General features: G+C 44.7%; 1 protein-coding gene across 1 annotated transcript; it reads right to left on the bottom strand.

Annotated features, from left to right (window-relative positions):
- Window positions 1-1757: 1757 nt before the first annotated feature.
- Window positions 1758-25458, bottom strand: LOC135904632 (mucin-22-like). Its single transcript, XM_065435492.1, has 9 exons — window positions 25383-25458; window positions 25224-25281; window positions 23433-23527; window positions 22039-22059; window positions 17092-17136; window positions 15043-15147; window positions 10953-10994; window positions 8773-8826; window positions 1758-4621 (listed from the first exon to the last, which is right to left on the bottom strand). The coding sequence occupies exons 1-9, from the start codon at window positions 25428-25430 to the stop codon at window positions 3344-3346; spliced, it is 1746 nt and encodes a 581-aa protein (XP_065291564.1). The 5' UTR covers window positions 25431-25458; the 3' UTR covers window positions 1758-3343.
- Window positions 25459-26345: the final 887 nt, after the last annotated feature.

Raw genomic sequence — 26345 nt, 5'->3', positions numbered from 1 at the left:
TGTATGCAGAAGGAACACGTAAACGCGCGCCAGCAAAATGACCCTAAAGCGTGCATTAAAGCGTCGAGGACACCCAGGCCCGAAAGAAGCGTCGCGTGGGACACGAGCGTCCTCGCTACACAGCGAAACATGGTGCCGACCGTGAATGTATATATGCAATGTATACATACAATTATACGTATACGTGTACAATATTTATACGTACAACTAGTACAACTCCATAATTCAAGTTTAACACATCTGCCACGATGCGATGTGCTATGTGATCCAATGATAATGCTAAGCCCTCGCAGAGATTATGAACGATGACGCACAACAACGCGTCGAGCAAACACATATCCCTGTGTGTTCTGTACACTATACGCTGACAAACAGCAGTGGTTTACGCAGGGTAACGTTTACCGACACACCACTCTCGTATTGGACTAAACGCTGAAGAAATCGCACATTCGCCGCCTATATTACAGCTAATTATCGTCAGTCAACGCAAGCAGCACACAATGCTTCGCTTACATCGAATCCCACATTTCGTGGGATCCGCCGATATTAAGAAAGCTTTAGACGGCTCATGAAGCAAAAACTCTGATGTCGGGCGTTATGAGACCAAAATTTATGGCACCAAAACTCATAGGCATTTGGACCCTCGACCTATGGTGGGTGTTGAACCCACGATCTTGAGTGTTAATTAAGGCGAATTAGGCTATAAATTTTGTTATAAGAATCGTGAAACCGAGGCGAAGAATGGTCAACATGACCTGTGGTGTTAATGTCTTTTCCGAATGCAGCCAGACGGAAGAGTTATGTTGATCGTTTTGGTTCTTTTTCAATAGAGTTCTTTCTTTGAATATTTGATTGTGGAGTAAATGCGGAAATAGTAAAAAGTGTTTTGTAGCTTTGCGGTCAATATGAGCACTGTTGTAGCCGCGCAAACTTAATGGCGTGACAGAGAATGCCCACATAGCACACGGCATGAAAGTGGCGCCATGCAATTCTAATAATAAAATGGGGTCTATAAAAAAGTACATTGCCAAATTTTTTGTCAATCTTACGAAACGGTGTTCACGTAAAAGCATATACGCTTCACCTACCTACTCCTCTATCAAAGAAAAAGAAAAAGAAACCACGTTCGCTAAATTCACAGCGTATTTACGAACAAACTTGTATAGTCCTCAAAAAATTAACTTCACCAATGCGACATGACGCGGCTCATGTTTCCATTCAAGTAACATGCTGAATGAATTACCCTTGGGCCTTTGAGACGCCGCGGTCTTTGGTGCAATTGTAGCCTAACGAAATATCTCGCGGCTGCGACTGTTCAGCTTGAGTCAGCAGGAAGCTGAATGGATTAGTCGGCGGTACCGACAAATAAGTACGCTGCTTTACGGAGCAGCAAAGTGATGTGTAGTTAAATATTAGTGTTGTTCACCGTTACGTCACTCGACTACATATACTTCTTAAATTATTTTTACATTTCTTGCCACCACGAAACGGTCCTTTGTGATATTCACGCGTTGGGCACATGCATATACTACGTACACGACGCAGAACGACGCAGAGCGGCCCTGATAAGGGTTTCTTTCAGCGCCATCCGACATCGCGTGGCGTTTCAGCTCGACAGCAACTGCATTATTATGTTTGCGTTTTGTATACGAAAAATCCAAGCCTTTATATTTCGTGTGCTTCTGCTTCGTAGTTACTGGTTGCCAGCTGGTAACCTAGTTCTTCAGCCTCTGCTTCCCTATAATGCTGACTTAATCTTTTTTTTATTTTTGCAAGTGCAAGTGGTTTATTGTTCTCGACGCAGTCATGATTAAAAATGTATCTGGACCGATAGCGAGGGAAGGCTCGTTTCGGGTCCAATGTCAAAATGTAACGGACAAACTGGTGCACTTGGCGCATATTTCGTTGAATACATAAGGGTCGCTTCCGTACCACGAAATACGCACGCGGATTTTCGTGCCTGCGTCGCCGCGCTACCACATGTGTAGACGCGGTTACGCACCTCCGTCGATAAGTCCTTACGTTCAGCGTGGCCGACCACACCTTCCCGCCATTACTGCAGCTGACGAGGCAGCCGCTGACCTTGACACCGTTTGTATAGACCAAGAACATGCCTCCGCTATTTCTGATGAAGCTGCTTGTCGCAACCTTATCCGAGGCCGGCTCGCCGCTGTTTCCCACCGTATCCGTTGCCGTGCTACCGTCATACCATCCAGCATCAGCATCATATGGACCCTTCCTCACGAGTCTCCTCGCGGAGACCAGCCAGCCCTCGCCACCACCCTGACGTCCAGTAGACCCGGACAGGGAACCGGAATGAAATAAATGTCTGTCCGTCTCACTGTTGCCCGAGCCTATATCACCCGGGCGAAGCACCCCGAAGTAGACCGTGACCGCAATGTCGAGTCCAAACCCCCGTTTACCGCACCATCATTTAACAGGATCGCATTTGCCGCCGCCTCTGCCAACTACCTAACAAAACACCCTGGAGAGAAAAAGCCGTTGCCTGGCGGTAGCTACAGACCAATATTTTTTCGCACTTAAGCTAATATCATGCCATTAACCCCACCCTCTATAATCCTGCAAATGCCCAGATGAGAAGCATCCCTTTACCACTCCACCTTGCCATGGCATGCCCATGTAGGTCTACCATGACTCCCGTCACAAATCCTACCTCCGAAGAGTGGGAGGCCGCCTTGACCTGTCCTGACCTGCGTGACCAGCAGCAGTTTGTGTACCGCACACAGCGGCAGCCAAGTCCGAAAGGATCCTGGAATAAGAAGCCCTGCTACCGCCACCCCCCCCCCCCTACCACGCACACGCACGCGCACACTAGCGCAAATCGTAAGCAAGACGAAGCTGCCGACTCACGTTATTTGCTTTGTAGTTTACATCTGTACATACTCGTGCATTCCATTTAACTTTTTACATGTTCCTTTCTACTTTTAGGGGGTATTTCCGCCCAACTTCTTCTCTTATATTTCTGCTTTCTGACCTGCATATTAATGGCCTGATATATCGCTTTAATTTGTTGCCGTATAGTAATTCCTCTCACCACCTAACCTTCACCGGTGGTCCTAATACAGTGTATGGCATTATGGGACCTCCTTTTACATTTCATATCTATCTAAACTCGTAACCACTTTCACGGAAGAACTTTGAAACTTTGAAACGTTTTTCCTCCTCCACCTCCTGAGCCGGGCCTGTACCCGGGCAGGAGATGGCACGTGCCCAACAGATGACGTCGTTCCTACACATGATCTACCTTAAAACATTGTAACCTCACATAATTCAAGATGTCACCAGGGTTAGCGTCATCAACGGAGTCGTCGAGCCGCCGATACTACGGTTGCAGACGGCTCGACATACGGCTCGAAGACCGCGCTGTCTTTGGAATGTCGGTGGCAGCCCTCAGGCATTCTTTACCGTCGGTCTTATGCACTGGTACAAGTCTGCGCTTAGCGGACGCCGTTCCTTCTGCCTGTGCTGCGGTGGCGTTGACTTCGAGCTGCCGGGGAGTGCGCCCACCAAGCACGTGGCGATCCGTGGTCTGGGGCATCATCACCGCGCTGGTGGCAGTGCGGACGCCTTCGGTGGAGTCGTCCCGTCGAGGCAATAGAGAAAATCCTGCGGAAGACGCACCACTGACGATATCGTCAGGCTGCCCCGACGCTCCGCCTCCATTTCTACGCGTCGTCGGATTGGCGCTGGACACACGGGACGCGGTCGTTGCGACGCTGACTTCGGTCTTCACGAGGTCGCCCGGTGGCGCTTGCCTCGATCCCTTAGCGCTGAGGTCAGCAGCAAGGCCTCCGGCGCCGGCGATAGGTTTGGCGGCCCTGGCGCTTGACATCCCAGAAGTAGCAGCGCTACTCTCGTTCGCCGCCTGCTCTGCGGCGGCACGGTCGCTCTGACGAGGCTTTCGTTCCGCGGTTGACAGACGGGCCGGCACTGTGGGGGTCGCGGTTCCGCGTTTCTGCCGTTTGTTCTTCGTCTGGGACAGAGTTGTGGTGCTGGTGCCCGCGGTGGCAGAAGCCCCGCCCTCGTCGCCTTCGGATTGACGCGTTGCGCGGACGCGGGGCCGTTGAGACGCCGGCGTCGTGCTGCCGGTGCCCGCTGACGCTTCGGCGTAACCCGGTGGCGACCCTAATTTTGGCGTTCTCACTCCTAGAGTTGGTGCTTCCAACGTACGAGTGACCGTTCGTCCTCCAGGAGTTCGGCCTCCGGGTGTACGGCCGCCTGGAGTCCGTCGGCCGGGAGTTCGTCCACCAGGGGTTCGCTCGCTCGTAGTACGAGTGCCAGAAGTCTCCCCGCCAGTGGAGGTCGCTTGCTCAACCGGCGGTAGGGTTTGTCCACCAGGAGTAGGCCCTCGAGGAGTTCGACTGCCTGGAGTTCGACCACCTGGGGTTCGAGTACCGGGAGTTCGTCCGCCGGGTACTCCTCCTGCAGGAGTTTTTTCGCCGGGAGTACGACCACCTGTTAGCCACCCGCTGAACGGCCACAAGCGACCTCGCTGTCGGACCTTGGCCAACACGTCGACTGGAGCATCTCTGTCGAACGCCCTGCCCCGAGTTAGCTTGTACGTCTTGTAGAAGTCGTACAGCAAGTAGGTGTAGCACAGCTGTAACGTGAAGAGGCGCTGCTGTGTAATTACGAGTATTACAGCGCAACCACGGTACGCATTTTGGCGTACAACGTTACGTGGGTCAAAATGCACTGTTTGTCGCAATGATCATTTGTAGTGGTGGCAGCGTTTTAATTTAGGCAGCACACAAGGAACTTTTCGCTTGTTCTTTGCTCCATGCTAGGAGTGGCACCTGCTGTTTAACGGAAACTCCAAATCCGCCACAAAGGCCACGAGCGGCTCTGGTCAACACTATGAAGGCAAAATAAAATGTAGCTGCAGTACCGCAGCTGTCCTGCGAAAGTTGTGGACTCGGATCCCACCGAAGGCAAATTGTCCTCTTTTATTCCTCTCTTACCTTCTCTTTGAGATGTAACGGCAACTAAAATTAAACTTAATCTCTGATTAGACTTTACAAATAAATACTATTCCTTTATTATTTATTTCTCACTTATGCTTCCGCTGAATTTAGATGCGTTGTCTTTTGAAGCCTGTAAGTCCCTTCGCTTATTCACGTAACTCTACTGCTTGCAGGAGGATTTATTCAGGGTATTCTGATGGATGTAAGAAAGGTGCTTCAAAGGTTTTCACCACGCATCTCATATAAGTACGCATCTCGATCATATCGATGTTTTTTTTTTTTTACCGATAACCGTCGAAACATCACTGGCGGCTGCTGCTGATGTTGACGATTTATTGGCATCCACTCTGAAACGTGGCGGCGACAATCACCTAGCCTGCTTCAGTTAATGAGGTATACTACACATGATTCTCATTCTAGCATTTTTGTATACATTTCCTTTATCTTTTTATCTTCCTCAAAACTTCTCTGTGTATATTGTGCCGCTACCTATACCTGTAACAGATCCGGTAGCATCCATCTCTTCCCTGCTTTTTTTCCCCGCCATTACTCTATATGTCTCTTGCTTGTCTCGAGTGCGGATCGGTCTATGCCTCCATTCACTTTAAGTCTGCGGGCTTCTGGAAGGTGTACGTTGCCCACGGGTCTCACAAGTTGGATACCTCTGCGTTCCATTAGGACGTCCCAGATTTTTGCTGCAGCAGATACATGCTTCATCTTTCTCTGCCTCATCTTCTTACGAATATTTGCACCAACATGTTTTTGTCCTGATGCAACTAGCTTGAGCCTGAAAAAGCAAGGAACGGCCCTGTAATTTTTCCCTTCTAATTTATTTGTTCCCATCCTTAAAAAAAAATTACGGGGTTTTACGAGCCAAAACCACTTTCTGATTATGAGGCACGCCGTAGTGGGGGACTCCGGAAATTTTGACCACCTGGGGTTCTCTAACGTGCACCTAAACTAAGTACACGGGTGTTTTTGCATTTCGCCCCCATCGAAATGCGGGCGCCATGGCCGGGATTCAATCCCGCGACGTTTTTGTAAGCTTCTAAACGCTTCCTTTATACTATGTCCTTGCTTTTCAGGTACAGATACTTGTGCACTTTAGCCGCCTCTTTATTTTCATCAATGCTACTGAGCCTTTCTTCAAAACTAATCGTGCCCTGAACTTCTCTGACTTCGAAAGAGGTTCAACCCACGTTACACTGGGTTGTCTCATCTGTTTTACCGTAGGCTTCCTAAGCCCACCGGCCTACCGATCTCTGGGTAATTTCCAACCCCGACAAGATGTCTTATTTCAAGCACAGAATGGCGTTTGCGAACGTTTCTGCGGGTACCATTACTTCTTTGCAGATGTCGCGCACCACCTCATATTTATTGCTGCGCCAAAGTTCGAGATCGTTCATGAGTGCTGCATTCCGCTTCCCCTTTACTTTCAGCTCATCTTGGCGGGTGCTTGAGTGTGTCTTTCCTTCGTTTATGTATAGGCCGACGTACTTGTATTTCTTGACTATGCGTATAACTTGCTGTTGAATTGACGCCACGTAATTTCTCGTATCTTCTTTGAAGATCATAACTACCAATTTCTTTGTGCTAAGCTTAAGGCCTAGATTTGTCGTTGCGTTGCCACACATATTCGCAAGTGCATATATAAGTGCCGTGTCCTCTAGTGCTACTATGTCGTCAGCATATATAAATTCGGGCACCTTTTGTCGCACAATTTGCGCATTACGCATGTATTATAAATCAAACTGTAATTTTTTTAATCGTTTCTTCATGCCCTTAACATAAAGCGTAAAATACAATAGAAACAGAGGACATCCTTGCTTCAGTCGTACGTTGGTGAATTTTCACCCCTGCATGACATTTTCGGCCTTCTCATACAAATTGTATTTGGTTGTCTCTATATCTCTCCCTGAGCAGCTCCACGAAGTCACCATCTCTGCCCTCGTGCTTGTGAATATCCCATAGCAATACCCTGTCTGCGTGGTCGTAGGTCCCCTTAATATCTCGAAATACTATCAATGAAAGTTTATTCTGAGCTATTGAAATCTTGATGCAAGATGATCTTGATGATGCAAGACTGCGCGCTCTGCATAGCTTTGATGCCGGTGCTCAATTGAAACGACGCTCAGGCACCCTCCTGGAGGTTTATGTTAGCGTTTTCGAAGTGAAGAAAGTTGATCGCCACCACATAAATGGTTCTGGCCAACCTAAATCTCACGAACTCACAATAAGTGACTGCTCACGCGTGTTTATGTATGGCAGTCACGTGATCGTTCCATTTCGCGTTTGTCGGTACTAGCTATACGTTTCTGCTTGACTCTTTCTTTCTTGTTTCAAGCGAATACATTTGAAGATCATGTGTGCAACACAGCGCAATTCGGCCTGCAACGGAGCCATACATGAAAAGGCATACGTTACTTTCACGACAAAATGAAATACCTATGCAGCTAACGAAAATAATTCATTTATAAACTTTCAAATTTATTCACTTGTTCCAACTGCGAAATTTTCACCCAGGACTGTTGCAGTCATTTTTGCTTAGCAGAAATCCTGAAACTCGCAACACTGCCGAGATTTTTTGCTTCCAAATTGTGCTCAAGTAAGCATTAGCGCTGCAGCAGTGTTCTTCACATGTTGAAGAAGGCCATAAGAAGATGTAAAACAATAACAACAATGTATTTCGTACCACATTTTGGAGATTGATGTAATACAGGTGGCGCTATAGCCTTGATATTCCTGTTAAGCAATGCATGACTAACTATTGCTAAATTTCACAATTTCAACGCGTAACCTAAATCTAATCATTAAAAAGAAAATAAACCACTAACTGTAATTAGCTACATCTACTTTGTCGTTCATGATGCAAGTATTGTCCGCATATTGAGAAAATCAACAAGGAATTCCTAAAAGAGAGAAAAAATATTTTGTGAAAGAAAGACACATAAAGCGTGCTTTATATAAAAGCGTTTGTATTTAACATGACTGGCACAATTTAATCCCAGAAAATCTTGTCCCAAATACGGCAATATAAAGAGAACAGCACAAATCGCACTCTGGTCCGCTCTTAATTGTCACCTATTCGGTGCAGTTTTCCTTTCTCTTTTTTTTGTTGATTATCGTGAACGCGCCATATTTTACATATTTACACTGAGCTGTGGGCTTTATGTGACAGCACGTGAGCACTCGAGGCCAAATCATTTTTGAGCGAGAGCTTTCGGCAGCTGTTCGAAATGTGTTACGCAGTCATAGTAACTTCGTCATGCACGGCGACATGAGATGGCCGTTCACAGCGACCCAATATTTCAATAAATCCTTCGACGTGGCATTTTTTATCATAGCTAGGCTGCAAACCGCCGTCCGGTTAGCTCTCACACGTGTTATTTAAAAACCTTTTTTCCGAGCTCCACTCCTTTACTCCAGACGCGGCCGACAGCTTGCGCGGCAGCTGTGTCCACGTGATCCCTCACACTACGTCACGCCGACAACAGCGCTGAAGGTTCCAGTGGTGGATCTGGTATACAAATTATCTAGTCGTATGAAAAGCTTTCCGGCAAAAGGCATATAAGACAGGAGTCATAGTTTTTACAAAGCTGTATAGTCTCTCTTAGATTTAATCCGACCTTACGCGGGCTTCAATGGGATAATTGAGTCTCAGAGCTGCTGCACCCCGTTGTTCTAGCAATACTGCTTTAAAGACTTTATTAACGGCTTTCGTAGCAAGAGTCATACCGACTCGAAACAAGTGCACAAATGTACCATTAGACAAATACGAATAACCTACCTTCACGAATGCGGCGAAGATTATCACGGGAGCCCAGGACACGACAATTGTCAGCTGCGCATAGAGAAGTATGCTTCGATTACACTACCATCAGCGTGCCGTCGATTATACACTACACCTGACGCGGTATAGCCCGGTGGCTATCGTGTTGCCCTCCTGAGCACGAGGTCACGAGTTCGATTCAGACCACGGCGGCAGCATATCGATGGGGGCGACATGCATAAGCGCGCGTGCACATAGATTTAGGTGCGCGTTAAGGAACACCAGGTGGTAAAAATTTTATGAAGATCCCCCGCAACAACGTGCTTCAACAACGTCTTGGTTTTTGCTCGTAAAACACTAGGATTCAATTTCAATTTTACAACGGGACGAACAGACTGGTTAACTCTAGAAGTAGTACTTATTAAAGGAACACTAAAGGTTAATAATAGGTCAACGTGGACTGTTGAAATACCGTCCCAGAAACCTCGAACGCTTGTTTCCTGAGAAGAAGAGACTTATTTTAGGAGAAAATGCGTTCTGTCCGCGTACCTCTAGCGCCGTTCAAATCGCCCGCCCTCCGATTGGGGAGTGGTGACGTCATGTTCTCACAGTGACGTTGCGCCGTCGGTGAGTAAAACGGCTCCCGCAGACGGCGCTACGGCTTTTTCTGCGCAAAACGCGTACGCGCGGCCAGAAACAGAGCCAAGACAGAGCCGACAGCAGCGCGAAGGCGGAACTATGGTGGCTAGCGGAAGGGAAAGCGTGCGACGATAAGCTGGTTCTTTATTTTATGACTCCCACTTTGACTCTTGTTGCAATGGACGACCCTGACAACGACACATTGGCTCGCGATGCTGGGCTCGACTTCAGCGATTTAAGCACTGATGAGCGTGACCTGCTGCTGAGGGCCCACGCTGCCAGCGTCGTTGCGTACTACTACGACGGCAACTGCATGTCACGGCTGTACATATTCATGTTTTTCTAGCTTTTCATTCGTGAAAACCAAATGCCGCACTCACCGCCCCGTCTTCGACCTGCAGTTGTTCTTACACTTCACAGAATGCAGGCGAGACCGACGGAACAGCGCTAGGGGAAACCATTGCTTTGAAAGGCACTCCGCACGACTTCAGTAAGTGGGCGTTGAACTCGTAATCCTCCGGACGAAAGTGCAGCGAGCGCACTATGCGATTTTTCGGCTCTTTGCCAACGCACCGTGGCAGAGGTACAACACTTAACCACTTCAAACGGAGAGATTCACTCGTTGGCACAAAGTGATAAGTAACGTTGGATTCGCCGCTGCAACTGCCCTTGGCCAAGTTCCGCGGACCATTCGCGCATCCCACGATATCACATGGACGTGGGATTCTCGCGGCTTGTTCCAAATGCAAGTTTCGAGAGCCAGCAGAACCAGCGCAGCACGACGCGATAACGAAACAATTGAAAGTCCAAAGCGCGCCCGGCGCAGAGCCAAGCGCCCAGAGTCCAGCGAAAACGAAGCCTTTCGACCACCCATACTACTGAAGGGTAACGTCAAAATGTTATTTTTTTCTTAGAATCAAACAGAAGTAGACAAGTAGCATTTTCTTCCGTCTTACAGCCTAATGAAATGATCTTTTTAAGACGAGTAGTTGAGTACTAGTGACATAAATTATGATGAGGAGTGCCTTCGTCATCGGGCTAGTACCGGAATGTCGCTGGGGGGTCTCAAATTGTCTCATGCATTTACCTCAATTTCTCGGTTACTAAAGCTCTGTTCGCGATTATATTGGCGCCTTAGACGTTCTATAGCATTGCTTTATCACTTTAACTCGACTTCATACTAACTTTTAGTGTTCCTTTAAGTTTGTGGTCAGAAGCTATTTCGCTCACAGTTGTTTTGATTTTCTTTCTTGTATAGTTAACATGTAGTTAACAGTTAGTAGCACGCATTTACGCACACTACGCCTGCGGGTCCTGGGTCTTCTATGTTTCCGGCACTGCTCTCCCATTCTTAACGTTCACAGAGGCTTGAGTGAACTAACTAAAACAGATGGCCACAATTATTCCGCAGTCCGTCTCTAAGGCGTTTTTGATAGCCTTTATGTGTCGCTATGGGCGTTAATTAGTTCGACCTACAGCTACCGCTCTAATTTTTGTGCAGCCACCGTTTTACCCATACTGCGTAACGCGAGGTGGTCGAAGTCATTTCGCCGACTTACGTTTTTTCTGATAGTCAGGCTGCTTGCATCTTGGTTCGTGTACTGGAAGAAATCAGAGCACAAGCGACAACGTCGAGTCAATAATGTACGTCTTCCTGCAGGCCGTGTTTGAGCCATGAGCTTACTGCACAGTGTTCATTCCAGAAGATTTTGAAGCCTCGCTTGCATGATGTGCTACTAAGCTTGGAGTAGTACAGAACGGAATCTTCGCCACCACAAATGACATTTTTATGAAACTGAACTGGTTTTACCCATATGGCCTTGCCTTATGCTGAATTCGACAAGATGCGGAATTAAGAACAAGTCAGGCGATCATCTCCTCACGACTTCGTCTTCTGCCCCATTGCAAGAACGTTTCGACCTCGACGTAATCTTCCTACCGCGTCTATAACACCCGATGACGTCGCAGCTGCTGTTAAATAAGACTGGTTCAGGTAATCTAAAAGTAAATAGCTCTTTACAGCATGAGATTAGATCCACGTGGCACTCGCTTATATTGCCCGAAACTCACAATGGTTTCGAGTTGCGCCACGCCACTGTATTCCCGGTATACGTCTATAGGTGTACGCTTCCTCATTCATACCGGTATTACACGGGCATTTTTGTTCGCGATTAGGCCCGATCGGAGTCGAATTTCGCAGTCGTGATTGGTTCCTTTGCGCAAACTTCATAAGACAACCAAGAAGAGGGCTTCCTGTGGCCCTGACGAAATCCCGAACGTTTTTATAAGACGATATCCCGAACTTAATGCCCGCTTTCTTGTAAAAAAAAATTTTCTGCTTCACTGCTGTCGGGACTGCTGCCGCATGACCGGAGGGTGGCCTGAATTGTTCCAATATTCAAAAAGGGGGATCGATTTATATTACAAAATTATCGTCCCATTTTTCTGACATCACAATGCTTCGAATTCTCGGAGCACATTGTGGCAAACTATATGAAGGAATTCTTCGCTGAAAATAACGTGCTCACGCAGTTTCAGCCATGCTTTAGGAAGAGTTTATCGACTGTAACACACTTGGCATCAGTGATTCACTCGTTTGCTTTATCTTCCGACAATAATGGCCAAATGGATGTAATATTCTTAGATTGCACCAAAGCCTTCGATAAGGTTCCACACGACAAATTTATGTTAAAACTTAGAATGATTGGCATATACCCGACATTTCCATAAACTAGATTATTGCTTGTCTGACCAAACGCACTCAGTACCTCATAATTGGTGAACATAGCTCAGCCATTCTTCCAGTCACGTAAGGGGTGCCGCAAGGCAGTGTCTTGGGGCCTTTGCTGTTTCTAGTGTATATAAATGACACCAATAAATACATAACTCACGGTGCGCAAATTATACTGTTTGCGGATGATTGTGTTTTGCACAGTGATACAACTTGTCATAATGATCAGATTGTCCTCGAAAGGGATTTAAACAACAGATTGAAGTGGCGTAATGAATGGGGGATGTTTATAAACGCTGAGAAATCCGTATTTTTTCTCGCATTACTCGTAAAAAAAGCACTAAATTTTTCTTATGCGCTAGGTCCTTCCGCACTACGTGAGACCAACAACTACAAATATTTAGGTGTTACTTTGACTTCCACATTGTCGTTGAACATATGATATTTTTTGTTCTGCTTTCCGCAAACTCTGTTTCGTAAGACACAAAGTGAAAAATGACCCTCCTAGTGTAAAATTACTATGTCATTTTTCACCTATCAGACTAAAGCTAGAGTATGCATGTATATCACGGGATCCTTACACTAAGTCCAATATCAGGCATCTTGAAAAAATAGAAAAAAAACAGTTAGGTTTATATTTCGTGAATTCGAAAGGCTGGACTCTCCTTCGGAAATTATGTCAGAAAAGTCTGTACCTACTCTTGAATCACGCTGAAAGCAGTTGAGGCTTGAACGCCTTTCCCTCCTTCTCAAAACAAGCTCAAAATGAAACCATTGACTTACACAACGCCTGCTATAACACGGCACACAAGACAGTATCATCCTGACTCACTGACACACTGTTATGCTCAAACTGATACGTTGGAATTTTCTTTTTTTCACCCGAACCATATCGGATTGCAACGACGGTTTACAGACACACTGAGACTAAAATTGTATAAATTTATACATGCTTGTTCCTGATTCGTTCACTATTGTTTGTATGTATCCTATCGCCCCTCTGCTTGGAGCGAATGGTCCGCAGTATGTAATAAATAAATAAATAAATAAATAAATAAATAAGTAAATAAATAAATAAATAAATATATCACGAACGAGCAACTCAATATCAATAAGGCTCGAACGCAATCGAAAGAGCGCCTTTTGACTGAGGTATTAGGTATAGTCATCAGGTCTTTCGTTTTCGGGGTTTACATGTTTTGATTTTAAATTTGGAGTTTAAAAGTTCATTGTTATTGTGAAAGAGGAAAACAGAGGAGAAATTGGGGGTTTTGCTTTCTGGTAGAATAAAGGTCCCCGATTTTTCTGGTAAGTTGTACAAATTATAAGAAAAAACAGTTCTATCTCTTCGGGCATAAGCGCACTTTTTGAGAGAAGCGAAATCACCCACAGCCCGTTTTCACAAAGAACTGCTCCTTAATCATGTGATGTACTCATCTCTAGAAATGCTCGTGGTTGGGCGGTATTAATGCATTTACAAGAGACCACAGTAACAAAAACAACAAATGGACGCCGGTATTGCGATGCCTCGTTCACCACGCTCTCTGCATATTTTTAATCAAAGAAAGATAAAGTGCAGCAAGTATTTAACTCGGGCGTTGTTCGCACGAGAGGTGATGCTTTTTCTCATCTTACACGATCTTCTTAACGTGTATCATCCTATGCATCGGAGTCACTTCGCTGCCCACCATAAACATGTCGAGCATTTCGTCCTTGTCCGCTGCCGTTTCGGTTTCACTGCTTCCCAACATACGCTCATGCCTCAAAATTAATGAAATATCAACTAGACGAACCGGCCACCTTTATTTTATTGTACTTCACTGGAAAAAAATCCAACACATCATCTCAACGTCACAGCTGCATATAGCAATTCACAGCAACGTCAGCGCTGCTCTGTTCGCGTTCTAGCGCATTACCACAGCTTACATGTTGCGACGTGCGGGAAATGTGATGCAATGTTTCTTTGTCGTAACCCTGTAAACGTGGCTATTAAAGAAAGCCCCAAGCTTTCGTTCCTTCAACGTCGCCAGGCGCTGAATATATTATATGTTTATACGTGCAAGCTTTCGCTTGAGCTTCAGGCAAAAACGAGGGAGACACCCCATTCACGTATTATTAATCCGATATATATTGACAACTCGTTTAAGAAAAGGTGCTCTGCGTTCATTGGTGTTGCAACACCTTCAAGTTTTTTATGTCCGTCACGAAAGGGCAGATTTCGGGCAGAATCGTATTTCCGGGTTAAAATTTTTGTTTCACTTGGTTAAAGGTTAAGGTGCACATATCGCAGATATTTTCTTTCTCTACAGCATATGCCACAAGGTAGAAACAGGCACTGCAAATGAGTCCTTTCTGCGCCCGGAATAACGCGTTCAAGTGTTAGCTTTTTTCCCAGGACAATAACAGAATGGAGCAAACTTAAGAATAAAGTCGTTTCACAACCATACTTAGACCTTCTTGCTGTACACCTCCATCAGTGATTTGTGTCGCATATCGAGCTATGCTTATTATGTTCGGTTCCAGCGAAGCAGTGTGTTACATACCGAAAATATATACTTCCATTTTCTGTTTTTTTTTTCCTCTTACAGTTGTTGGCCAATTCGCAGAACGGAACAAATGTAGCTCCACTCTGCTGAAACCCCAAGTCGAAGTTGGATGTGTATATATATATATATATATATATATATATATATATATATATATATATATATATATATGTATATATATATTGAAATAATGAAATAAGTTTTAACCTGATTTTCATAACCCTTTTGCGAGGTGCAACAATCAGGTTTCATCAGGCTTTACCCGAAGGACGACGGGCCCCAGACCGTACAGAGTGCAGCCGAGTCAGGTTGAATAGGCGTGCTTTGGAATACGAGATTCGACAACAGTGAGGTGGCCGTTCATCCACTCACCCACTTGGGCGGGCATCGCAGTCCGATCAAGTTGGCTCCGCAGCAGAGCAGCATTGCGGCGGTGTTCCACGCCACGAAGGCGCCGAGAACGCGCGGCATCTTTTCCTGCGTTCACCAGAACCAACCTTGAAGTAAGTTTTTTTACATGCTTCGTTGGGTCACCAGCCTGAATTAGCTCTGTCAAGCGTATAATTTTGTTCCAGAAGCAAACTTTATTATGATCGGCAATAAGTGTCGTGAAACACACCATAAGAAAATTCACCTGTCAGTACAGAATGAAATTAGATGATCATAAATTAAGAAGTTTCATGTGGTCAGTACAATTTAACGACCAGGATCAAATGGTTGCCTCTATCTTCAACAGCATCGCCTACGACCGCGACAAGAAAGAGAGAAGCTTTTCGTGGAACTCTCCTTCTTAATGCTTATTTGAAGAGAGAGACAGGTTTTTAGAAGCTGCATGCTCGTACTGGTCTTGAGGATAATTATTTTGTCCAGCATATTTGGCATCGCCATGATGGAGAGGTGCTTGACCTGTTGCGAGGAAGCAAAATGCGCTCCGACTAACAGTTCACTCTATGCCCAAACATCGCGGCAGAGCTAGAGAGTTACTGCTGCCTGGAAGTAGACTCCATGAGGCTTATAATCAAGACGCATTGAGGGACAGATGGGAAGAGTAAACGACAAGTCTTCAAGGTGTTATATCTTTTGCATCCACCAGGCTTCAAGAGGTACTTATATCTTGAAACCACCAGGCGCCGAAGCTTTAGGTCTGTTCTAGGCCAAAACCGCGTTAAACGCTCTAGATCGCCGAACACTGACATCAAGGGGCCCAAATTCCACTGCACCATACACGGTCCCGATATACATTTACTGAGTTACACCTCCGAGGGCAGCACGTCGAACGACATGCTGTCCACGGTCACTGTAGTCTCCACTTTCGATCCGCCAAGTACAATATCATGAAGGCCATTTTTCGCCAAGAATTTATTTTCATTGCACTTCAAGAACCTGGTGTGTACGCATTTTTCTGGATGGAAAGCTTGTCGTCTGCTCTACGTATACGCTATGCGGCATAATGTGGCTGTTTGTGGGCCTTAAATGTCTGCTAGACTTTGCGCTGCCCGATGCGTAGCAGCGTAGGAGATGACCGAGTGACCCAGAGCGAGTACCATAACGTCACAATGTTATGCTCTCACGTGACCACCTTCTGCGTCCGCACATACACACACCTGTACCTATAAAGGAAAACCAAAACTGAAACTCGTTCGTAGAGATGCTCCTTTAGGGGATTGTGTTGGGCGGGCTTAGCCTTGTCTGTATTCTTCCGAGGGTTTCGAGGTCTAAGACCTTCATGTAAAGAAAATCGAAAATAAAAACTCGACTATGTCATATATGTCTTCTTTCGAAAATTGCGTGCGATACTATTCTTAAGCTTTAAAAGCCTACGTCAGACTTACATTTATTTTTTTTTCCTGCTTGATAATTTCGGTGCTCTGAAAGTGCCAAGAATCCCTCCTGTGTCGGATCGACCACCGAGCTTGTCGCCAAAGCATTAAGAGCCTTATACGGTCGAATTTTTTACCTATCACATTTCAGACCCACATCAGTGTTTTCTTGACAAATTGCTCAGCTGGAAAAAAAGGAAACAAAATCAATACAGTGGCTAGGATGCTGTGAAGTAACGATTATTTCTTGCCCAATTTCTCTGCATTTTTAAAAGTCAATCTTTAAGTCCAGCAAATTCTTTTAATGTCGCAGGTGGTGGTTCCGCCGTAGGACAAATGAATGGGAGCGCGAAAAGTAACAGCACCACAGTAGCATGGTTCTGTTATTACTGCCTACTGCCATGCCTTGTGGCTCGATCAAACACGGTTTATCTATGTCTATAGTCAAATATATTGAGTTTATGACAGATTTTTGCTGTATCTTTTGCAGCCATCAAGCTCCAGTGTTTTGAGGAATTTGTTTTTTGTTGTAGTTGTTGTTTACTTATTTTTATTTATTTTTTAGCGGGTGTATACATTAATAGCGAGACATTCGTGTTACCTTTAGCCATTTTTCGAATGGGGTGAGCAGTTCTTGAGGCGATGTCTGAAAGGCGTAAAAAAAATTTTAAAAAATTTAAGAAAAAAAGAAAAAGAAAGGAAGGTAAACAAACAGTAGTTAGCTTTTCAGTATACAGTAAAGCAAGCAATCTTAGAACGAATGCTTACATAAATAAATAACAATAAAGGTAAAAGTAGCAAAACTAAACAAATACTTGTTTTTAGCTAAGTACTAGCCAAATATGCACTGATCTTTTGTCTGAAGGTTAATTGGTCGTTAATGTCAGCGATGTTATCAGGAAGACCATTCCACAGTGCGATCGCACGTGACAAAGCTGAGCAGTTGAATGCATTGGTGTGACCGAAGATGCGTTGGAAACAGATGAACATGCAGACGTATAAATGTGCGGGAGGGACGAAGGAGTGGTAAAGTAGATGGGCGTACATTATGCATGATTTTGAGCAGAAGACAAAGTAATGCTATATCCCTGCAGGATTCCAAAGATGAAAGCGACAACGACAACTTGATGTTAGTTACGCTCGAAAATGGGCTATAATCTCTGGCAATGAACCATGCAGCACGGTTTTGGATCGACTAGAGAAGATGGATTAGATATGCCTGATGAGTTGACTATATAGAAGCTGCGAATTCGAGCTGAGGTTGCACTAATGTTTTGTAGGCGATCTTTCTAGTGAGGGAAGGAGCGCTGCGAAGGTTACGTTTTATATATCCGAGAGTGCGCGATGCTTTAGCCGTTATTTTCTCAATGTGAGATGACCATGAAAGGCTAGGTATATTAGAATTATTCCAAGGTACTTGTATGAAGATGTGCGAGCGACGATACTACTGCCAAGTGAGTAACCGAAAATAGAGTAGGACTTTTTGCGAGTCAATGTCATTAGATTGCATTTTTTAGTGATTAGGGTCATTTGCCAATCCAAACACCAGTTAGTGACACATTGAAGGTCCTGTTGAAGAGCGATATGATCAGCGGGGGAGCGGACTTGACGGTAAATAACGCAGTCATCTGCGAATAGTCGAACACTGGATGTAATTTTAAATGGCAAGTCATTGATATAAATCGGGAAGACTAAGGGTCCAAGGACACTTCCCTGAGGTAGCCTATGTTACGTTACTGAAAGGGGAAGAGTACTAGTCAATGACACTGGACTACTTTCGAAAAGACAAAAAGTTTCTTATCCAAGAAATTGTTAGTTCGTCAAGGTTTAAGCATGAGAGTTTAGAAATGAGGCGACAGTGAGCCACGCGCTTTAGAGAAGTGGATGAATATTGAGTCATTCTGAGCATTGTCGTCCATATATTAAAGAAAGATCCGTAGTGAATTCAATTAGTTGTGTCCCACATGCAAGGCCTTTTCTGAATCCATGCTGATGTTTAAAAAAGAAGTTATTACATTCTAAGTGGTGGACGACATTAGTAAAAACGATGTGTTCGAATAACTTGCAGGGAACGCTAGTTAGTGATATCGGACGCTAATTACTCGCATCGCTCTTGTCACCTGACTTTAAAATGGGTATGATTTTGTCGACTTTCCAATCATTCGCCAGCTCCTCTCTTGACAGTGACTGCTGAAATACATGACTAAATATTGTACTGGAAGGGAATACTGTATGCTACAGGATTTTCGTGTTGATGCCATCAAATCCGGAACCAGTCGATAATTTGAGATTGTTAATCAAAGTAGGGATTCCAGCGGCTGTTACGGTAATAGGAGTCATATATTGGGAATCAGAGCCTGCCATCTTTGGCATATCTTTGGTTCACATTTAGTATAATGTCCTTTTAATTTCTGCAGGGTAATTGTCTTATATCGATATCCTTTTTTGAAAAGCTGTTGGGTGGCTTCGGCATTCTTCATTCCAATCTATTACGGCTTTGCTGAGTCCATGAAAAAGAAACCATCAATATTTCGCGATTTCGAGTGTCGTACTGAACTTCACCCGGTTTTTCTAACTTGCAAAGGCTAAGAAACTTGGTATCATTGCCTCTTACGTTAGTCACGTATTTTATTGCAAGATTAAAATCATACGGCTGACAAAAGGGAAGAACGGTAAGTGTCGAAAATAGATGTCCCGTGTGAGCGTCATGTGCAACCTGAGCGACGCGTCGCAAAGCTTTTTGTTTTTGTAAGACAGATAGCCTACTTAAATATTTTTTTTTGGACGTCGTTCCCCACACAATGCAGCAGTAGTTTGCATGAGAAGCGAATATAGAATTGGAAAGCAGTAGCTTCATTTTTTGGTGGGAATCGTGTCCCGCAGTTTACGAAGTATACCGCACGCTCTTGCCATATTTGGCGTCACGCGTTCAACGTGTTCATTTCAACTTAAATGTTGATTGAAGGTTACCCCCAGTGTTTTCATACTAGCTGCAGTATCAATTCTTTCAGGTTCAAGGAAGATTTCCAAATCACGATTTACCTGTATTTGTACAGGAGTAAACAGTATTGCGGTTGTTTTGTGTGTGTGTGTGTGTTTATATCTGATGATTTTGCTTTTGAACACAAGAATAGATTACGCAATAAGGCGTTTGCTAATTGTGTCAGCTTTACCATGTAACATGACTGGAACGAAAGGGCTGTATCATGAGCATAAATTATAAGTTGGGCTTCATTGCTAATATTTATTAACTCAATGCATATATTAGAAATACACTGTTTTTTTTAAGTAAGTCTTAAGAAGCTGAAGAGGCAAAGGGCGAAAACCGCAATGCTGTAATTTCATAAACAACGTGATATGCTTAGTCATATCGAATGTTTTGGAGAAATGCACAAACACACCAAGTGTTTCTTTTTTTCCTCGAGCCCTGTCAGTGTGAGGTCTTTTTGGTTTAACAGAGCCATTTCTGCAGACATGCCTCGACGAAATCCGGATTGATGCCCAGTTAACAGAGAATATATCTCGCAAAATGACTCAACCCTCTCACAGATTATTTTCTCGAGTCCTTTTGAATCTATTTAAAGTAATGACACAGGCCGATAATTGGAAATACTGTTTATGTCACCAGATTAAAACAACATAGTAGCCTTTGCACATTGCATGCCAGACGTAAATCCTTCAGTAGACAAACATTGTATACGTGGGTGAGCACTGGGAGGATGGTGTCGATAACAAATTCAATCGGCTTTACTCTGGGTAACGCGGAAAGGAGTGTGTTATTCGGGTCCCTCCAGATGACAGGAATTTCTAACAGTTCTCTTCAGGACATTGTTTTCCCGCGCGAGAACCAGTTAGATACGAAGGAGGTTCCTCGCATTCCTTTAAATTACCTGCAGGACACGGACTTCGCCTCCACATGGTGACCGTAAGAGTGACTATCTGTAGTTGTGAGGTCTGTGTCTGATTCGTATGATTTATGTATTTTAAGCGTCGCTACGGCGAAGCAATTGCCGGTAGCAATTGCAAGGCTAATCCCACCACTAGCCTACAACCACTCAACTCAACTCAACTCAATTCAACTTATCTGTAGCTCATGAATATCGCGGGCTTGGGCGTTTTTAGATACACAAAAATAGCGTACACTTCAGCTGGAGTAGCAGGTTGGAAGAATGTACTTTTCGGGTGGCACACCAAGAAAACGGGCAGCCTCAATGTCGTCAACGCTAGTTACAAGGTTCGTAAAGTACTCATTAAAGCGGTTTGCCAAGTCTGTGCCTTCTAGGTGTCATCCATTATCATTGAATTCAAGTTGCATATTGCTCTGCCCTTTCAAGTTTAATGTTGCCCTTTCTTGTTTCTCATTACTCAAAGAGTTATGTGTTATCATTGCCACTCCCCTAACGTGGAGGGATCATAATGATTCAATCAATGCAAACGCTAACCGAAAGGTAGGATGTATCAGACGAAGCTTCTCCTTAGCGATACTTGCGTTAAAAATAGTTACTGTGCACTATACATACACTCGCCCGCATCTTGAATACGCTTCAGCTGTCTGGGATCTGGCTAGTGCCAGGTTAACTAACCAACAAAAGAAGCAGCACAAAATCACTGCGCGCGTTTCATATTATCAGACTACAACGCACGTCCTGCGTAACCTGCATCAAGTTGCAGCTTAACCTGTCCCCACTTGCAACACGCCTGCAGTTGTTTCACCTCTGTTTGTTCCACAATGAATTTTATCGGAATCACCACCTTCAAGCACTTTCGATAAAGTCACCACCACACATCTTACATATTGACCATGCATAGAAGGTATGTGTGCGAAGATGGCAAACCGTAACACATTATGAATCTTTTTGCCGAAATCTTGTATTGATTGGAACCACCTCTCCCAAAATATTGTACTACTAGGTGACCCCTCCGGCTTTTGTGCTACACAACTTGACATTTTTAACTGACATTCATTCTCGTAGTACTAGAGTTCAACTGCTTGATTATTGTTGTACTTCTCTGTATATCTCTCCATTATACTTGCGACTGCTTTTCTTTTTTCGCTCGTGCCTGCTTCCTTCCCTCATGTTGTAAATCCTTGAAGGTAAATATTAATGAAACAAAATTAAATGAAATGCAAGAATATTAGTTTTTTTCTTCATTTTCCATTCCTGTGGCGCTTCGTCGTCGGCTGGCGTGACACCAGGTCTTTGCTATCGCCAGTATCAGCCACTAGCTGCGACAAATGATAAGGAAAGCAAAGCATCGAAATAGAAAGGAATTCTTCATATAATACGGCTCCAGCATGCTATTATTTTCTCACATGGAGGGTCTATAAGAAACGTCAGTCGTTCAGCTGCTTCACTATCCTGCCACATAATACAAATTTACGTTCTATTGAGTCACGCATGTTTAGTACGTCAGAATGTCGACTTCTCAGTGTCGAAAGAAATGCTAGAGCACAAAAACGCGCCACTAGATAGCTTCTATAATAATAATAATAATAATAATAATAATAATAATAATAATAATAATATAAAAGAGATCATTTACTCACGGTTTTCTCGCCCGCCTTCTCCTGCATTTATGGAAAGGTAATAACAATAAGTACGGAAAATGATCGGTGAGTCGTGATTGGTGAAACAGCGTGTTAGCCCATGCAAACTTCAAGCTATGTTGTCACTGGCATTCTTTCGCAGTGATATTCGAAGTTCTTAAGATACACGTTTTCGCACGCGGTGTCTACATTTTCGCTACTTCGGCTTGATAAGACTTCCGACACCACGTTGTCTGTGGACACTGTTGGCCAACTTGTTGTCCGGTGTGACGGCGACAAATACAGTGTTTGCCGCTGTCACATGACAAAGTGTTGTCGCCCGGTATTTGGCAAACAAATACCGGGCGCTCATTTGCAAAGCCCTCTGTATACGCCAGGGTGGTTCACACAGACAGACGCCAACGATCCGTGATTGTGAACGCAGAACTTGCGAAGAGCGCCAGCCCACTCTTACGCAGTTCCTACGAACGAAAGTTCTCAGATTTTTTTTCCGCTAATATGTTCTTACGTAGGAGGAATTTCTCATTGGCCGGAGTTCGTATACCTACGGTTCACAACATTGATTCACTTCGATGACCAGGAGATCGTCGCGGCAATGGCCAATCGCGGAAGGGACTTACGTAAACGACATTTTGCGAATAACCGTATATTGTTTTTTTTCATATTCTTTAATCTTCCCGCACTTTTCCAGGTAGTTGTTCACACCTCTAAGGCCACGTGGTTAGGTCTCATCGTCTCAACTATAGTGTCATCGACTCTACGTCACTCATGGGATTTTCTCCCATGCGTGGAAAGGGTAACCCGCTTATGAATTTAGACAGCCTATAGTTGACTATACTTGTACAGATGTAGACAGCGTTCCTTACCCAGAGGGTGTTCCTCTATGGCTACCCGCCGCAATGGCCTAGCGTCTATGTTGTTGCGCTGCTAAGCACGCGGTCGCGTGATCGAATCTCGGCGGCGTTTCGCTGGGGGCCAAATACGAAATTACCCGTGTCCCGTGCATGAGGGAGGAACGTTAAATACGTCCTGGTGGTCAACATTAATCCCGAGTTCCCCACTACGGCAGGTCTCATGATCAAATCGTCGTTCTCGCATGCAAATCGTATATGGCTATCTATAGCTACACATGCTGTCCATACTAAAATGGTTGTGTTAGAGTAGTTCGTGTTTTACGGACGACTGATTTGCGTTTACGAAGTCCATCGACATTATTTGAGATGAGGTAAGCGTTAAGCCATTAGTCGACATGTTGTTCCTGTAGACAACCTTCGCAGTTCGCAGAAGAAGAAAGAAAGGCGTCTGTAGAATTTCCATATAGTGCGAACATTTTGTTGTCGTTCTTTTGCAGGGGCAGTTCTAGCACATTTGCAAGAATACCATGACAGACTTACCGCTTTCCAGAGAAACACGATTACTATGACGTCACTGACGATATTGACGACGGACTCGACGCCGAGCAATGCGTCGAGCAGGAGCCCGAAATGCGCTGCGAAAGAAAGAAAGCGGAATAAACAGTAAATGGACAATGAAGATCCACGCTGGATATACTTAGAGAAATATTGTTATCCTACGACGGATGAATATACATGGAGAAAGGAAAAAGAAAGTATAGGTGGAAGCGTTACAGGATAAAATTTGAAACAAACAAAAGTCGGTCCATAACGTGGTCATGCCGCGGTATGATTTATTGTCTGCCACATCGCGGTGCTAGCCACGCTCAGCCCACGCCCTCGTGAAGTTAGGACGGTTGCGACAGCAACGTGCAGCTGCCGTTTTCCCACTTGCAACGAAGACGATAAATGTAATACGTTGCATTGAACGACCAATGTCGCAGAAGCCCATATCTGTAGTATAACTGCGCAGGGCGGTCAGAAAAAGCACCAGAACAAGTTCGCATCACTTAGAAACTACCAGGACAGCAGCGCACCTTTACTAATCCGCCGCGTGCGGTGTCACGTGTTTGGATGACTGAGAGATAAAACGAGCAAGAAGGCTTCGCGGTGGGTTGCCTTGCCAAGCCTGGCGGCGTATCGTAATGTTATCTCCTAGCTTGTTTTCTTACTCCTTGTGATCATGCTTAAACACACATTCCTTCGTCGGTCTATTGACATTTATTTGGAGAAAAAAGTTGTGAAATGTATTGTACCAAAAATGAAATGTCCACTTTCCTTTTTTGTATTACATTAAATCTTGCGCTGATAATCCAGCGACATCAGGTAAGTGTAGGGTCGATGATTTCAAGCCATCTCCCCGCCTTCTCATCCACAGAAAAAGTTACCGGAAGAGGCTGAATTGATTAGTCGTATTCTACGCAATGCAACTGAAATTTTGTTAGGGACAAACAGTCCTGAGCTGTTTGACTGTCAAAGTACCCGTCGCCACGTAGCGCTGTTCGCGAGCTGGCCGTCGGGGCCACATACCTTCGTGCTCCCGTCTTCTATATGTAACTAACCAAGCCTCCATTCACGCATAAAAAAATTAATGGTCCGGAACCATAGACCAGTAAGCTCACTCATTAGTCGACCCACTCAGACTCACCGAGATTCAGACCGATCAGTGAGTCTGAGTTTGAGCGAGCCCGGCTCAGAACAATTTTAGTGAGCCTGAGTCCGCGTGAGGGAGTCCCCAACTGATAAGTTTGGGTGAGTACGAGTCCGACTGATCCCTAATCAAAGATATAATTTGTTAGTGAGGCTGAGTGAGTTCCGCTTATTCTTCCGACCTGTGTTCCAAAGTGCAACCTACATATGCACAGCGACTTAATATCTCTCTTTAGGTGAGAAAATGATTTTTTTTCTTCACAGTGGAGAGCAATGTTTTCAATGTGCGATTCAACGTGTGCTCGTGCTTATGCTAAATACTGTCGCATCAACTGGGTCAGCGACAGGTAGATGGCATTTAAGCATTCGTTCATGGCATCCGTCTGCAGCCGCATTTCATGACATGTGTCGCATACGCGTTCTTTAATGCCTTCCACGCAGTACAATTGTGTGATTTGATCAAATGCACACATGGCCGGTATTTCGATGAACGGAAGAGTGTAGTTGCATAAGTGCTAAGCGTAAAGAACGTGTCCTTTATTCTGTACACTTGTGGGCAGATCTTTGAGAGCTGCGCTTCTTGAAACACCGAACGAACTCGTAAGTCTACTGCCGTCATCGCATGCCGTACAGCGCACTTACCCGATGAGGTTCGGTGAAAACCGTAGGAGAAACGGATGACTCCAACGATGTTGGGCACCTGCGATTACAGGCGAACGTCCGACATTTCACCATTATCGTAGCATACGTAGGGAAGGACATATGTCAGTCTTGCGTTGTCAAAAATTGGATTTTACTTACGATGTGTATTCCTATCAAGCAGATAGCCCTTCTACGTGACGTGATCATTTCTTCTTCTTCTCCCTCTCCTTCTTCTTCTTCCTCTCTCCTCTCGTTCTCACTATGTAAAAGCCGATGATGACGACGGCGACGTTGATGATTATGAAGATGATGGAGATTGAAGATATCGTATGTACTCACAGAAGGACTTGGGCCAATAATCGGGGTGTTTGCACGCACTGATATATATTGAAAGGAGTGGATACCTGGTAACTTCGAAAATATTCGAAGGAAATGATTAACCACTTACTTCTTTTGCTCTTCGCTTTAATGTACCTGAGGGACGTTATAAAGGGGACTACGTCCATGTTCTCATGCTTCTACCCTTAACAATAAAACAGCAAGGCTCACGTGTCGCGATTATGGTCTCAGCATCAAGTTCGGAGTTGCTTTCCATATGCGCTGGCACTGCTTCAATCTTTAAACAAAGCTGCTCACGTTTATTTATTATTTAAGGCAGTAGCGTTATGGGTGTCAAAGGGGAAAGCTGTGCATGTATGCGAAGTGTCGGAATCCGCTAACGTGGTAGGGGGAGAGAGGGGATGGGAGAATTTCTGAGCGTGTGTGTGTGTGTGTGTATGTGTAAAGGTGTATGTGTGCATACGGGTAATATAAATGTAGTGCAATTCACGGTTGTCTGCTGTGGACCGCCGCCAGTCGCACTTCGCTCATCGAAGAGTCAGGAGGTGGTTCGAATGAGCTGGTGAACGAGGCATAAATCATTGATCTGGGATCTCAAAGAGGTGCGACGTAATGGCAACGTATTTTTATCTCATTTACATCTATATCGCTACTGAATTTTTATTTATTTATTTATTTATTTAGTCGGTCGGTCGGTCGGTCGGTCGGTCGGTCGGTCGGTCGGTCGGTCGGTCGGTCGGTTGAATCTTACGCACACCATGCCACTGAATATATTGGAACTTT

Source organism: Dermacentor albipictus, chromosome 2, assembly GCF_038994185.2.
Source record: "Dermacentor albipictus isolate Rhodes 1998 colony chromosome 2, USDA_Dalb.pri_finalv2, whole genome shotgun sequence".
In the NCBI taxonomy this organism is placed as follows: Eukaryota; Metazoa; Arthropoda; class Arachnida; order Ixodida; family Ixodidae; genus Dermacentor; species Dermacentor albipictus.
The sequence above is the reverse complement of the archived record's forward strand: the minus strand, read 5'-3'. Positions and strand labels throughout refer to the sequence as shown.